General features: G+C 43.8%; 1 protein-coding gene across 1 annotated transcript in view; it reads left to right on the top strand.

Annotated features, from left to right (window-relative positions):
• LOC123659966 (intraflagellar transport protein 172 homolog) overlaps positions 1–14,963 on the top strand; it is a 41,687-nt gene that overhangs the window by 5,049 nt on the left and 21,675 nt on the right. The window contains exons 5-17 of the mRNA XM_045595120.1: positions 410–544; positions 704–891; positions 2,088–2,227; positions 2,587–2,663; positions 3,816–3,932; positions 4,682–4,817; positions 7,485–7,615; positions 8,506–8,594; positions 9,361–9,497; positions 9,900–10,027; positions 10,245–10,350; positions 10,445–10,666; positions 11,790–11,959. Coding sequence (XP_045451076.1) covers positions 410–544; positions 704–891; positions 2,088–2,227; positions 2,587–2,663; positions 3,816–3,932; positions 4,682–4,817; positions 7,485–7,615; positions 8,506–8,594; positions 9,361–9,497; positions 9,900–10,027; positions 10,245–10,350; positions 10,445–10,666; positions 11,790–11,959 — 1,776 coding nt within the window. The remainder of the gene's footprint in view (positions 1–409; positions 545–703; positions 892–2,087; positions 2,228–2,586; positions 2,664–3,815; positions 3,933–4,681; positions 4,818–7,484; positions 7,616–8,505; positions 8,595–9,360; positions 9,498–9,899; positions 10,028–10,244; positions 10,351–10,444; positions 10,667–11,789; positions 11,960–14,963) is intronic.

Genomic DNA, 14,963 nt, shown 5'->3' on the forward strand with positions numbered 1-14,963 from the left:
CACCGTCTTCTCTGAGTGATATGTTTTAGTTTAAGAGTTTTTAATATGATATTTGTCTCTTATGTCGGTTAAGTGAGATTTTTGTGGTCAAATAGAAAAATTCTGTAATCTTGCTAAATATGTACGAGAAACTACTCATAAGTGATTATTCCTGGAAAAATTATTGATATTTATATTTTCTGCTGTGGATATTCTTCATATACAAGTCGTATTCATCACATTCAGTCTGTTACATCCAACTGTTGGACATAGGCTTCTTTCCCCATGTAGAGAAGGATTGGAGCCTAATCTACCATGCTGCTTAACTGCGGGTTGGCGGGTACAAGTCATTAATTTAAAAATTTTGATAATAATTTTCCCAACAGATGCTTGTAATATCACATAAATAATCATATAAGTATGTTTTTAGTTAATAGTCGGCTCTTGCGACGGCAGAATAGCAGTGTACGAGGCTCAGCGTGGAGCTCTCGTTCGCAACTTGGAGCCATCTTTACCACCTGACAGAAGAGACATTATTTCAGCTACGCTTAGTCCATCTGGTCAGGTGAGAGTGAAATGTCCGGTTTATGTTGTATATCAGGAGGTTACTTTCAAAATAGTTTTCTCCTTTTTATATGACGACTTATGACTATTGACATTTGAAAATCACCCCCTGATATATGTATGTTTAGATTTAGCATATTGAGATAATTATTTATTGCAGACGATTGCGTTCGGTGTGTTCGACGGTTGCCTTATATGCGAGGTAAAGGAGGCGGGTGGTTTGGAGCTGTCCACTCTACAGATCCCCAACTTATATGCGGCTCGGGCACTCGCTTGGAGCGGCGACGGCACTAAATTGGCAGTGGCGTCGCAAACTGGTGCTGTACTCCAATTCGAGGCTGTTCTAAAGTAATTGTTATCTAAAGGTTGTATGTTGTTAAAAATCTTGCATATCCATGCTTGAGTCGTAACGTTGTATTTTCCATAAATTATTTTTGTAGTATTTTTTGTCTTCATATTTCACTAGATTATAAAACAGTTTTAAATTATGAATAAAACAGTTTAAACAAAAAGAGGAAGCTATGACGTAGTGACGATGACCGTTCATATTTAGAAACCTTTTTGGAGTTTTACATGTCGATGTCTACTCATGACAGGCCTTCCCAACTAGGCCGAAATAAATTTGGAAATTAATCAGATAGGATTATAAATTTAGGCTGGGCGATATTCTCCGAAACCACATAACCAATCGATCCAATTTGAAAATTCCGTATATCAGTGGTCAGCAACCTTTTGGCAGGCAAGAGCCACAAGTTGGCAAAATAAACTAAAGGTGGGACCGCACTTGTGATATTAACCCTAGATTCTACCTGATAAGTATGTACGTATAATTGGTCATATCCCATAGAAAAATTAAAATGGCAATAAAGTTGTTAAAACATACGGAATTTAATTCGTACACGTAATACTTACATTATATGTTTATATGTTTGGGCTATATATCTAGAAAAATAACCATAAAAAAAACATTTACGGGTCGCGTGTTGCCGACCGCTGCCGTATAAAATGATGTAATATATACAAAAACTATCAGATGCGGCAGACGTTATCCTGCCCGGAATACAACTACCAAGTTAGATTGCTGATTTACCGACAGCAGCACCACCTACCGGGCCATTTGTGTTTTTAAACCACCCATGAACCGATTGAAATGTACATACGAAATTTCAACCAAAACGCTCAAGTACTTTATGACATAGGCTAGCTAGCTAGGTGAGGTAGTACATAAGTAGGACATATCCTGCCCAAAATCTGGAACAGCCTGCCTGGGGAAGTACCTCGACTTTACAGAAGATCACATTTAAATAATACTGCTTTCAGACAGTGATATGTTCCTGTGATGAGTAAGGTGACCAGAGCTCGGGAGGGGGGGGGGGGCGTGTCGTCGGCAACAAGCATGAGAAGTTGCGATGCTTCTGATGTCTATAAGCTAATCGTTTACCATTTGTTAAGCCGTACGATTGTTTGCTGACTTTGTTGTACAAAAAAAAAAAAAAAACGTATAGAAGAATTATATACATTAAGATTACGGTCTTCTGCGGCAGACGCTGGGTGTGGCGCGACAGCGTGGAGGTGCGGCACGTGAGCGCGCGCCAGCTGCTCATCACGCGTCTGGCGAACGACGCGCCGCCGCTATCTGTCACTGCCAAGCTCGCGCCCGACATATTTAACGTGCGATTCATTGGTGAATATTGATCGTTTTACTAACCAGACGTAGTTGCTAAGGGGGAGGCAAAGGTAGCCGTGTCCACCGTTGTTTTGTACTGGCCTGCCTTAGCGTTTTATTAAAAAAAGAAGTATTTTTTTTGCACGTGAAACGTAAGGCACATCTGGTTTACAAGTAACAATATTATTTACCAGTACTTAGTAAAGCTCTTGGAGTAAAACGAAATTTGGTTATCTTACTGCTGAATAATATTATTTTTGAGTTATTATTATTGGGGTCCTATTAATATTTCAGGAAAAACCAAATTATTTTCTGGATTATTCAGACTGAGCTGATATATTCTATAAATCGATAATTTTATTTATAAATATCAACAGGTAATGACTGGTACGCGGTGTGTCGGACGACCAATAGTTTGATACTTTGTGATATTGCACGAGGCTTGACTAGTGAGGTCAGTTTGTTTGTTTTTTCATTACTACATAATAATGCGAAAAATTAAGCTCGTATGCCTGTGAGATTGTACAAAACACAACCAGTCAAATAATCAGGTTTTCCTAATATGAAGGCAATTAATTCCTGAACTTTGAATAACGGCCGTAAACTTGTGATGGTTAAAAGTCGCTTGGAATGATATGGCTGATAAAATAACTTGGTTTCTTATCCGGTAATTAATGGATAACCCCACAGGTGCTTGTGGAGGGGCACAGGCCCAACCCAGAAAAAAAAAATAAAAAATAAATCTATCTGCAACGGTCTAGGGTTTATTTAAAAAAAATGAAGTACGAAATTCGATATATGGTATGGTGTGGTATATATGGTAGCTTCACTTTTACAAAAATAATAATTTATTTTTAAAGTTTTAATTTGTAAAATGACGATTCGAAAGTGCTCTTGGAGCCTATTTGAATAAAGCTATTTTTGATTTGATTTGATTTGATACCTTTGTTCAAACTTTTGGGCACTACGGTTGCAAATTTAATAATAACGAATTGATTTTCTCTGAAAATTACTGTGGATGATCGGCCTTGCTAACGCGCATTACAAAATTTTTCTAGCTACAACTGTTTCTTTTTTTTTAAATACTTAAAAATGAAAAATAGTGTATTCGAATTTTTTATGATAAAGTTTGAGCAGCTGTGGTATAAAAAAACGTAGGGGGACCTAGGTAGCCCATAGTTTAAAAAACATGCCTATTTCATGAAGTTTCTTAAATGGTATTTTACTCAATTTTATTGCTACTTGTGTTTCTCTAGCCCTATTTTTCTTATAAACAAAACAAATAATAAAATAAGAATTTTATTTCGAAAATCAGTGAGTATATTTCAGGGTGGTTAGGATGTTGTTAATAATTTAAACAATCCACACATCTTTCCACTGACGATTCAACCCTTAGCATATAAGTACTTTGGTGAACTTTCGTTTATTTTTTATCTCGAGGAAGTTCCTCACGGATACTCTCTGTCCCGGGGAAAAGCTAGAGAGTTATATTAGACTCGAGTTCTCCGGTGACCTAGTGTTGTCAGTAGCGCGTATGTGGGTGCGAGTGGTGCTAGCGAGCAGGTGTTCAGCCACTGTTCTGGTGAGCTAAAGTCAGTGTCGGCAGGTGGCGTGGAGCGGGTCCGGCGAGCGCGTGTACGCGGCGGTGGGCGGCGCGTGCCTGCTGCAGCGCGCGGGCGAGCTCAGCGTGCTGGAGTACGGGCTGGACCGCGTGCTGCACACGGTCGGTGACGTCCCCGTCTGACACTACTCTGTTCGTGGAGCGGGCCCGGCGAGCGCGTGTACGCGGCGGTGGGCGGCGCGTGCCTGCTGCAGCGCGCGGGCGAGCTCAGCGTGCTGGAGTACGGGCTGGACCGCGTGCTGCACACGGTCGGTGACGTCCCCGTCTGACACTACTCTGTTCGTGGAGCGGGCCCGGCGAGCGCGTGTACGCGGCGGTGGGCGGCGCGTGCCTGCTGCAGCGCGCGGGCGAGCTCAGCGTGCTGGAGTACGGGCTGGACCGCGTGCTGCACACGGTCGGTGACGTCCCCGTCTGACACTACTCTGTTCGTGGAGCGGGCCACGAGTGCACTTCAAAAGCATTTTTAGAAGATAAAAAATGATATTATTATTATAGTTAATGTCAAACTACCTATTATCGATTCGGAATGTAAGGTCTGTGTGTAAAGTGAAAGGAATATATGTTTTAGCTATTGAATTCTTTTTTCATATAAGCTTTAAATTTACTTTCTGGCAATTGTTAAATCATTTGTGTATTTATTGACCACAAGTATTCTTCATTGCATACAAAAGCAATAAAGATTTTTCTTGTGAAATAGATATTGGTTCTTTGATACATTTTTACTTAACAAACAAACACACACACATTTACTTATGTAACATGTTTATAGATGTGGTTTGTGTTTAAATATTGTAATCAAAGTTTTTTGGGTGATAGTTTGTAGGAGACTTAATCTACAAAATGAAATAAAGGTACGCACCGAACGAGTGAACCCGCACGTGTTGAGCGTTCGTATCAACGAAGGGCAGAAGGTGGAGGGCTGCGACCGCAAGCACCTCGCCTACTTGCTCGACAGGCAGACCATAGCTGTCGTCGATCTTGTTACAGGTAGATATTCCTTTATGGGCTGATCTAATTACAGGTTTCATATGGTACAAATAGATCAGAAAGTTATAGGCGCCTATATAGTAGTATAGTAGTTTAGGTATATCTATATCTATCTATCTATCTATCTATCTATAATATACATATATAAAAGCGAAAGGTCACTCACTCATCACGAAATCTCCGAAACTATAACACCTACAAACTTGAAATTTGGCAGGTAGGCCTTATAGGACGTAGACATCCGCTAAGAACGGATTTTACTAAATTCAACCCCTAAGGGGATAAAACGGGGGTTGGATGTTTGTATGAAAGTTTAATGTTTTTGAAGTAAGAGACTTGAAATTTAAAATGGTTACTCTATAGATGGTGAAAAGGTGTCCAATTAATGTATCTCTAGAAATCCATTTTTTTGGGGTTAAAACGGGTGATCGTAGGTTGACTCACTGATCACGAAAACTCCGAAACTATAACAACTACAAACTTGAAATTTGGCAAGTAGGTTTTTTATAGAGCGTAGACATCCGTTAAGGACGGATTTTACGAAATTCGATCCTTAAGGGGGTAAAACAGGGGTTGGAAGTTTATATGAAAGTCCTATGTTTTTGAAGTAAGAGACTTGAAATTTAAAATGTATGCTCTATAGATGATGAGAAGGTGTCCAAATAATGTACCTTTAGAAATCAACTCCCTTTTGGAGTTAAAACGGGGGATGGTAGGTTGACTCACTCATCACGAAATCTCTGAAACTATAACACCTACAACCTTGAAATTTGGCAGGTAGGCTCCTTATAGGGTGTAGACATCCTCTAAGAACGGATATTACGATACTCGATCCCTAAGGGGATAAAACGGGGTTTGGAAGTTTGTATGAAAGTCCTATGTTTTTGAAGTAAGAGATTTGAAATTTAAAATGTATGCTCTATAGGTGGTGAAAAGGTGTCCAAATAATGCATCGTTATATATATAAAAGAGAAAGATCACTGACTCAAAAAACGGCAGGGAGGTAGATTATAGTTAGTAGACATCCGCTAAGAACGGATTTTGCGATATTCCACCGCTAAGGGGGTTTAATTGGGGTTGATAGTTTCTATGAAACATATACAGCAGGGTCGGTTTAAAGGAAAATAACCGTATTTGCAACTCTATGTGTTCAAGAAACATTTATATTACCTTTAAGTAGTACAAAAAATATTTTTTACAACCTTTACGTTACTAGAAGTTATTTATACTAGTTATTTAACCCCTGTCGTCACGGAGTCACGGAGGAGCGTGCGTTACGCTATTCCGTGGTATATATTTACGTAGAACTATATTAAAAACTAAATTGCAGGCAGTATATTTCAAACATATTTACACTACAATATTATATTATTACTACATTATTTCATACCACAATTCTGACGAATTCAACGAACCATTTTGATCGACGCGACGCGCGCTTCACGCGGACGTAGTCGCGGGAAACAGTTAGTGTATTATAAAACAAAGTCCCCAAAAGTGTATGTGATTGATTCCCTCAAAATCTACTGAACGGATTTTCATGCGGTTTCACCGATGGAGAAGAGGGCTTCAAGAGAGGTTTACAGAATGGCTAAGCCGATTTTGATGAGAGTTTCACTGGAAGTTTACCGGGAAAACGCTGTGACACACTGATTTCAACGCGGGCGAAGCCGCGGGCACAGCTAGTATATATATATATATATATATATATATATATATATATATATATATATATATATATATATATATCCCGGCTTCGGGAATCGTCCAGACGCGAGGCAAGCGCTGAACAACTCCCGAAGCCGGATCACCCATCTCCTGGAGGGCGATTCCCAGCATCCGGCCTGGGATACCAGTCGGACCAGGCGCCGTCCTCTTTCCGCGCAGACGGCGGACCGCGACCCACACAACAAGTTCACAAGATTTAGTCGCCCGCCTGCCACCTGCGTTAACGGGGTCAGGACGGGGTCCCGGGGAGACGACGAGGACGTACTTACAAACACTTGGGGAGTCCCCCTTCCTGCTGTGCCCTACCTCAGCAGTTTATAACACTTAGTCATTTTTTAGATATACTGATATTAAATTAACAGTAATATTATATATACTATTATCTAATATATAAAATTCTCGTGTCGCGGTGTTTGTAGTTACACTCCTTCGAAACGGCTTGACTGATTCTCATGAAATTTTGTGTGCATATTGGGTAGGTCTGAGAATCGATCAACATCTATTTTTCATCCCCCTAAATGTTAAGGGTAGTCCACCCCTAAATATATATTTTTTAATTTGAATATGATTTGGCGTTGAAAAATACATACAACCCTTAATTTTCACCCTTCTACCACCAACCCCTATTTTTAAATAGCGTTTAGCGGCAAGACAACGTTTGCCGAGTCAGCTAGTATTAAATAAGAATTGATACTGTGAAATAATAAATGTTAAACATCTTGTGTTTGTTGTTGGTCATTTTGAATTCAAATTTTTTTAGCACTATTACAAACACTACATTCATGGGTACGCCCATAAACGTAATTTCCTATGAAATCGTTACATAAAAATTACTTTTTTATATAGTTAAGATACTATCATCTCAGACTATAGGGTCTTGCTGAGAAGAGACGGCATTACTTCCAAAATATGTCAATGTAGAGTTTTTATTGTCCTTAGGAGTGCAGTTAGGACAGTGGTGGCACGAAGCCCGCGTGGACTGGCTCGAGTTGAATGAAAGTGGTCATCTTTTGCTTCTACGTGACACGAGGAGACGACTTGCATTACTGCGTTTAGACACTGGCGAGAAGGTATCATTTTATAACGACACACGGTTAGGCGTTGTGGCGCCTCCCGTTGGATCATTAAAATTTGACCGGACTAGCTATGAGATATACATATTGATTTCAGATTTAGTATCACAGGGACGTGAGGTCTTGTAAACCCTGGAGCGGAATAAATATCTAAAATTTATTTTAAATAGGGCGCCAAGATATTACTCCGACAAGCGAATGGTGTATTTAGAATAAAAATACATAACACAGATTTACTAATTATTTATTATATCTAAAGAAAAGGTGAAATGTAGTTAAGCTACAAAACAAAAGCAAAAGAGGTTCTACAATAAATTATTTTTCCAAATAGTTACTTAATATACTAAATTTAACTAAAAAGAAACATTTACCAGAATCAATAATAAATTTAGAATACCAAAATTTATACACTACTCGCTATTTATAAATTACTATATATAGTATACACAATTCACTACTTTTAGTCTTTAAATTTCTATATAACTGAAAATAAATAGCACAATACCGGATATGTTCTGGATATCACCTGTAGTGATAGGCGATAGGCGATGAGAGTCCATCTATTTGCCAGCGTCATCATAATTGGATCTCTTGGATCATGATGAACATCACCGACATCCCATTCATTGCAGTATTACAGAGTGATGCCATGAATCAATAGATGTTTGACAGACATAATTAATTTTAATAAAGAAAGCAAGTATAAGAAATTTTCTTTTTTAATTAAATGATGGCCATGAAGGCAAAGCTTAGGACTTCTTTTAAAGAAAATCACATACAACACAAAAACTCCCCTGCGACACCTAAAAGTGTAACAATTTGATACCTTTTATATTAAGTGTGAAAAAAAAAAAAACGTTTTGAGGACATTATAATAACGATTTTAGGAAATAATAGCAAGTGGTGTGAGTTTCGTACAATGGATAGAAAACAGTGATGCCGTGGTTGCACAAACTCCTACACATCTTCTCATCTGGTAAGTGTAATCGAATATTTATAGAAAAAAATTGACTATTTCAAAATTTAGTTTTCACATTTCGAGATATAATATTATTAAAATTAATATACTCCCGCCTAGCTACATACGTTACAAACAAAATAGATAAAAGATATTCATAAAACAATTTTTAAATATCATATCCAAAATCGACCGTTCCAACGGGGATCGAACCTGCATCTCCGACTGACCGTGTCGGTGCTCTAGCCAATGAAGCTATGGAATGATGTACCCGTTAGGTTAAATTGTTTGATATAATAATTTTTTTATATTCGGTTCTAAGCGAACGCGGCGCCGCCTATAGTGAGTCCTTAAGATATTAATTGCGGAAAACTTTATTTTATATAAAATAAACATAATATTTTAAGCTATTTGTGTATACTTTGGATTAAATAATTGTAAATTTTTGTAGGACAGAAGTCCTTGATTATATTTCAGATCAGATTTCTTTCCTACAGTTCTTCAAGTTGGGTTCTCCGATGTTTTTCACAAGTGTATCTCTCATATGATGGTAAGCGATTACCGTAGCTAGTAGACGCCTGAAACAAGAGAAGCATCGCAAGCACGTTTCTGACCCTACTCCCAATTCCCCCTCCCCCCCGGAGCTCTAGTCACCTTACTCACCACAGAACACATCACTGCTTGAAAGCAGTATTATTCCTCAGTCAGGCTCCTTTACATTTTGAGCAGGATATTACCAGCCGTGCCCTACATCAGTTATGTTGCTATACAAGTGTGTACGTAGGTACAGCGCGTGGGAGCCCCAGTGCGTGGAGATGGCCGAGTGTAGCGGCTCGGCGGTGAGTGTAGAGGCGCGGTCTGTGCTGCTGGCGGGCGCGCCGCCCACGCGCATAGCGCTCGACGAGCACCGCCTGGAGTTCAGTGAGTACTCAGTATTGGCGTAGGTCATAGAAATATGCATATAGCACATGTAGGCAGGTAGATACACAAGCTACGTAGGTTGGTTCATACGTCTGGAAAAACGTAACCCTCTCTATGCAATTGGGCAATAAGATAATAAGGTAGATTTACTTCTTATTTCGTCTGATTGTTATGTGCAAGAAAACGAATTATCCATATAAATGTATTTTGCTTTCATTTCACTTATTTAAAACCTTAAAAACAATTACAGCTAAAATTCATATCAAATATTTTTTATCATCTTGACAAAATATTTTTTAGCGAATAAGCTTCTTTCTCAATGCAAAAGATAGTGTTTACTTTAATCAGTATTCGAACAATGACTTGTAATAATAATATAAGAATATCCCATTGTTTTCTTAGACGCAGCACTTCGAAATGGAGATCTGGAAGGATGCGGGCAGTACTTAGACAGTGTGGGCAGCACGGCAGATGTGGCGCAATTGTGGAGGCAGTTAGCAGAACAGGCTTTAAAAAAAGAGGATGTCCAAGTACAATACCTTTTGTCTACCACTAAGAAATACATAGCAAAAAAATATAAAAACTGTTGCACAATGAAAACCATGGTTGCTATAAACTGGCATCGAAACCGTGACCGAGATCCGACCAAACTAAGCGCAACGCATGATTCAGTGCCATGACCGACAACGACTTTTTTCTCTCAAGTTTCTTTGTTTAATGGTATCTTTTATTGGTGTTACTCTTTAGTTGGCTGCTAAATGCTACAGAGAAGTTGGAGATGAGGCTCGAACGTACTATTTAGATAAAACTGTGGAACTGGCTGTAACTGAAGGAGAGGGTGATATAAAAATAGGTAAATATGTAAGATTATTAAAAGAAATATATATTAAATAATAGTTCTAATAGCAATCATCTAAAATAACTATGCATATTTTGCTTTATTGCAGGTCTCAATAGTCCATTGGTCAGAGCTCGTCTCGCTATATTCGCCGGAGATTTGACTATCGCAGAAGAATGTTACGTAAAAAGAGCGAACCAGCCTGAACTAGCCATTAATATGTACAAGCAGTTTAATCGTTGGAGCGACGCAATCGTCCTCGCGGAGAAGGTAGACAGAGAGGCCGCGAAGACTTTGAAGCGACAGCACATGGATTACTTGACATCTACCGGTGAGATGAACTTCTGAACTTTTATTATAGTTCTATGAAAATGATTGAGTTCATATGAATGTTAATTTGTAATTGAAAATTCGTGAACACGTACCGATCGAGCTTGTTTGTAAGACATTTACGTTACAACAAATGAACAATTTTTGATAAAGCATTTTTATAATCGATTTCCTTTGACTGTTACAATTGATACCTAATTATCGTAAACAATTATGCAATCCGAACAATTGTGAGAAGTATTTTTACGCGCTTTTTATTAGCTTCACCTGTATGTTTGTAAGTTTGTAACCGACTCCTTTTGACTTTATCTTGACCCACTTTAAATGTTCAGATTTAATTTTAATTTAGAAGACTTATCGAGTACCGATGACAATACACTAATTTGTTAAGATCATTCATTTTTAGTTTGAATTATTTATAAAAGCGTGTTTTATAAGGTTTTTTTAACTATTATTTATTTATTACTCGTAATCGCCCAGTGGTCGAATTTCGACCATAATTAATATAAATTATAACTTTGAACATTATTATGGTTTTGTTGTCAAAGACTATATACTTCTATAATAATAAACAAAAGAGTATAACTATATGCGAGTGTGTGTCAAATATATGGTAGTGTGTGTAATGTTTTTTTTTATTAATGATGCATTTTTATGCATAATTTAAAGAAAATAGTAGCGTTCTGCACTCCTTCTCTATAATTTATATTTGTACGAAATTTCACACTCATCTGTGCGCGCAATTTTCGTAAAAAGGCGTACAAATATAAATATTGTAGGCGTATAAATGTTGTAGTTCTTTTTGTTAATTTTTTTTTGGATGACTTGTGTATTAATTTTTTAGTTATCTTCATTGAAATGGTGATTTTTTTATGTTTACTCACAAAAAAAATTCGTGTAAATCAGGGCTGTCCACACGACAAACCTTCGCAGGTACGGTAAACGGTTACTGAAGTCTAACGCCTTCAACACCAGACGCATCGCATTGTCCGATCTACCTCTGCCCTATCCCAGGAGCTCTGGACATCTTACTCACGACAGGAACACAACACTATTTGAGAGTAATTATTTAAGTAGGTGAGCTTCAAAAGCACTTTTAAATTGTTATCTTACAAAAAATGTAGGTCGCTACGGTGAGGCGGGCGCGGCGCTGGCGGGGCGCGGCGACGTGCGCGGCGCCGTGCAGCTGTGGCTGCGCGGAGGACGCACGCGCCGCGCCGCCGCCGCGCTGCTGCTGCACCCCGCGCTGCTGCACGACGACCTGCTGCCCGCCGTGCTCGACCGCCTCGTGCAGGTCACCCTCCTCACACTCTTGTACCTCCGACACGCGCCGCGCCGCCGCCGCGCTGCTGCTGCACCCCGCGCTGCTGCACGACGACCTGCTGCCCGCCGTGCTCGACCGCCTCGTGCAGGTCACCCTCCTCACACTCTTGTACCTCCGACACGCGCCGCGCCGCCGCCGCGCTGCTGCTGCACCCCGCGCTGCTGCACGACGACCTGCTGCCCGCCGTGCTCGACCGCCTCGTGCAGGTCACCCTCCTCACACTCTTGTACCTCCGACACGCGCCGCGCCGCCGCCGCGCTGCTGCTGCACCCCGCGCTGCTGCACGACGACCTGCTGCCCGCCGTGCTCGACCGCCTCGTGCAGGTCACCCTCCTCACACTCTTGTACCTCCGACACGCGCCGCGCCGCCGCCGCGCTGCTGCTGCACCCCGCGCTGCTGCACGACGACCTGCTGCCCGCCGTGCTCGACCGCCTCGTGCAGGTCACCCTCCTCACACTCTTGTACCTCCGACACGCGCCGCGCCGCCGCCGCGCTGCTGCTGCACCCCGCGCTGCTGCACGACGACCTGCTGCCCGCCGTGCTCGACCGCCTCGTGCAGGTCACCCTCCTCACACTCTTGTACCTCCGACACGCGCCGCGCCGCCGCCGCGCTGCTGCTGCACCCCGCGCTGCTGCACGACGACCTGCTGCCCGCCGTGCTCGACCGCCTCGTGCAGGTCACCCTCCTCACACTCTTGTACCTCCGACACGCGCCGCGCCGCCGCCGCGCTGCTGCTGCACCCCGCGCTGCTGCACGACGACCTGCTGCCCGCCGTGCTCGACCGCCTCGTGCAGGTCACCCTCCTCACACTCTTGTACCTCCGACACGCGCCGCGCCGCCGCCGCGCTGCTGCTGCACCCCGCGCTGCTGCACGACGACCTGCTGCCCGCCGTGCTCGACCGCCTCGTGCAGGTCACCCTCCTCACACTCTTGTACCTCCGACACGCGCCGCGCCGCCGCCGCGCTGCTGCTGCACCCCGCGCTGCTGCACGACGACCTGCTGCCCGCCGTGCTCGACCGCCTCGTGCAGGTCACCCTCCTCACACTCTTGTACCTCCGACACGCGCCGCGCCGCCGCCGCGCTGCTGCTGCACCCCGCGCTGCTGCACGACGACCTGCTGCCCGCCGTGCTCGACCGCCTCGTGCAGGTCACCCTCCTCACACTCTTGTACCTCCGACACGCGCCGCGCCGCCGCCGCGCTGCTGCTGCACCCCGCGCTGCTGCACGACGACCTGCTGCCCGCCGTGCTCGACCGCCTCGTGCAGGTCACCCTCCTCACACTCTTGTACCTCCGACACGCGCCGCGCCGCCGCCGCGCTGCTGCTGCACCCCGCGCTGCTGCACGACGACCTGCTGCCCGCCGTGCTCGACCGCCTCGTGCAGGTCACCCTCCTCACACTCTTGTACCTCCGACACGCGCCGCGCCGCCGCCGCGCTGCTGCTGCACCCCGCGCTGCTGCACGACGACCTGCTGCCCGCCGTGCTCGACCGCCTCGTGCAGGTCACCCTCCTCACACTCTTGTACCTCCGACACGCGCCGCGCCGCCGCCGCGCTGCTGCTGCACCCCGCGCTGCTGCACGACGACCTGCTGCCCGCCGTGCTCGACCGCCTCGTGCAGGTCACCCTCCTCACACTCTTGTACCTCCGACACGCGCCGCGCCGCCGCCGCGCTGCTGCTGCACCCCGCGCTGCTGCACGACGACCTGCTGCCCGCCGTGCTCGACCGCCTCGTGCAGGTCACCCTCCTCACACTCTTGTACCTCCGACACGCGCCGCGCCGCCGCCGCGCTGCTGCTGCACCCCGCGCTGCTGCACGACGACCTGCTGCCCGCCGTGCTCGACCGCCTCGTGCAGGTCACCCTCCTCACACTCTTGTACCTCCGACACGCGCCGCGCCGCCGCCGCGCTGCTGCTGCACCCCGCGCTGCTGCACGACGACCTGCTGCCCGCCGTGCTCGACCGCCTCGTGCAGGTCACCCTCCTCACACTCTTGTACCTCCGACACGCGCCGCGCCGCCGCCGCGCTGCTGCTGCACCCCGCGCTGCTGCACGACGACCTGCTGCCCGCCGTGCTCGACCGCCTCGTGCAGGTCACCCTCCTCACACTCTTGTACCTCCGACACGCGCCGCGCCGCCGCCGCGCTGCTGCTGCACCCCGCGCTGCTGCACGACGACCTGCTGCCCGCCGTGCTCGACCGCCTCGTGCAGGTCACCCTCCTCACACTCTTGTACCTCTGACACGCGCCGTATGATACACTCTTCTTACTAACACCGCAGGAGCCTAATTAGTTCTATAGAACTGTAACTGCGCAAGTCCTCAACGATGATGATTAGAGAACTCCATCTGGGGAAGTACTTCAACCAAAGTTCACAGCTAAATAGCAATGCTCTTAAGTACTGCTGTGTTCCTGCAGTGAGTAAGTTAGCTAGATTCCCCGGGAAGTGTGAGGGGTAAGGCTCGGCAACGCATTTACTATACTCCTAGTGTTACAGGTGTCTATAGACTACGGTATCCGCTTACCATTAGGCGAACCATACGCTTGTTTGGCATTTTTTTATATTTTGTTAATAAAAAAATGTAAGTATCGTTTGATGTTTCTTTTGTGTTATTTTGATATTGCAACGAGTACTTATGGCCCAGCAGGAGATAATATAAATACTATATATACATTTTAAAAAAAAGTTGGAATGGCTGAAATATTTATTTATTTATTTCAATCACAACTTACAACTATCATTACAGGTACTAGCCAATTCGATAGTGAAGCACACATAAATTAACTTATATAACAAATAACATATAACGCTATACTAGTGAATTCGTTCAGTGTACACGTAAAAATATCCGTATATATTTTTTATATGTACCTATTATAATTTATACCTCAACTGTAATGGAAATGGTTTTGTATTTACAGTTTGTGAAAGTTTTTTGCTGTGTGGTAACAAACGTTTTAATATTTTTTGCTC

The sequence above is a fragment of the Melitaea cinxia genome, chromosome 14 (genome assembly GCF_905220565.1).
Source record: "Melitaea cinxia chromosome 14, ilMelCinx1.1, whole genome shotgun sequence".
NCBI lineage: Eukaryota > Metazoa > Arthropoda > Insecta > Lepidoptera > Nymphalidae > Melitaea > Melitaea cinxia.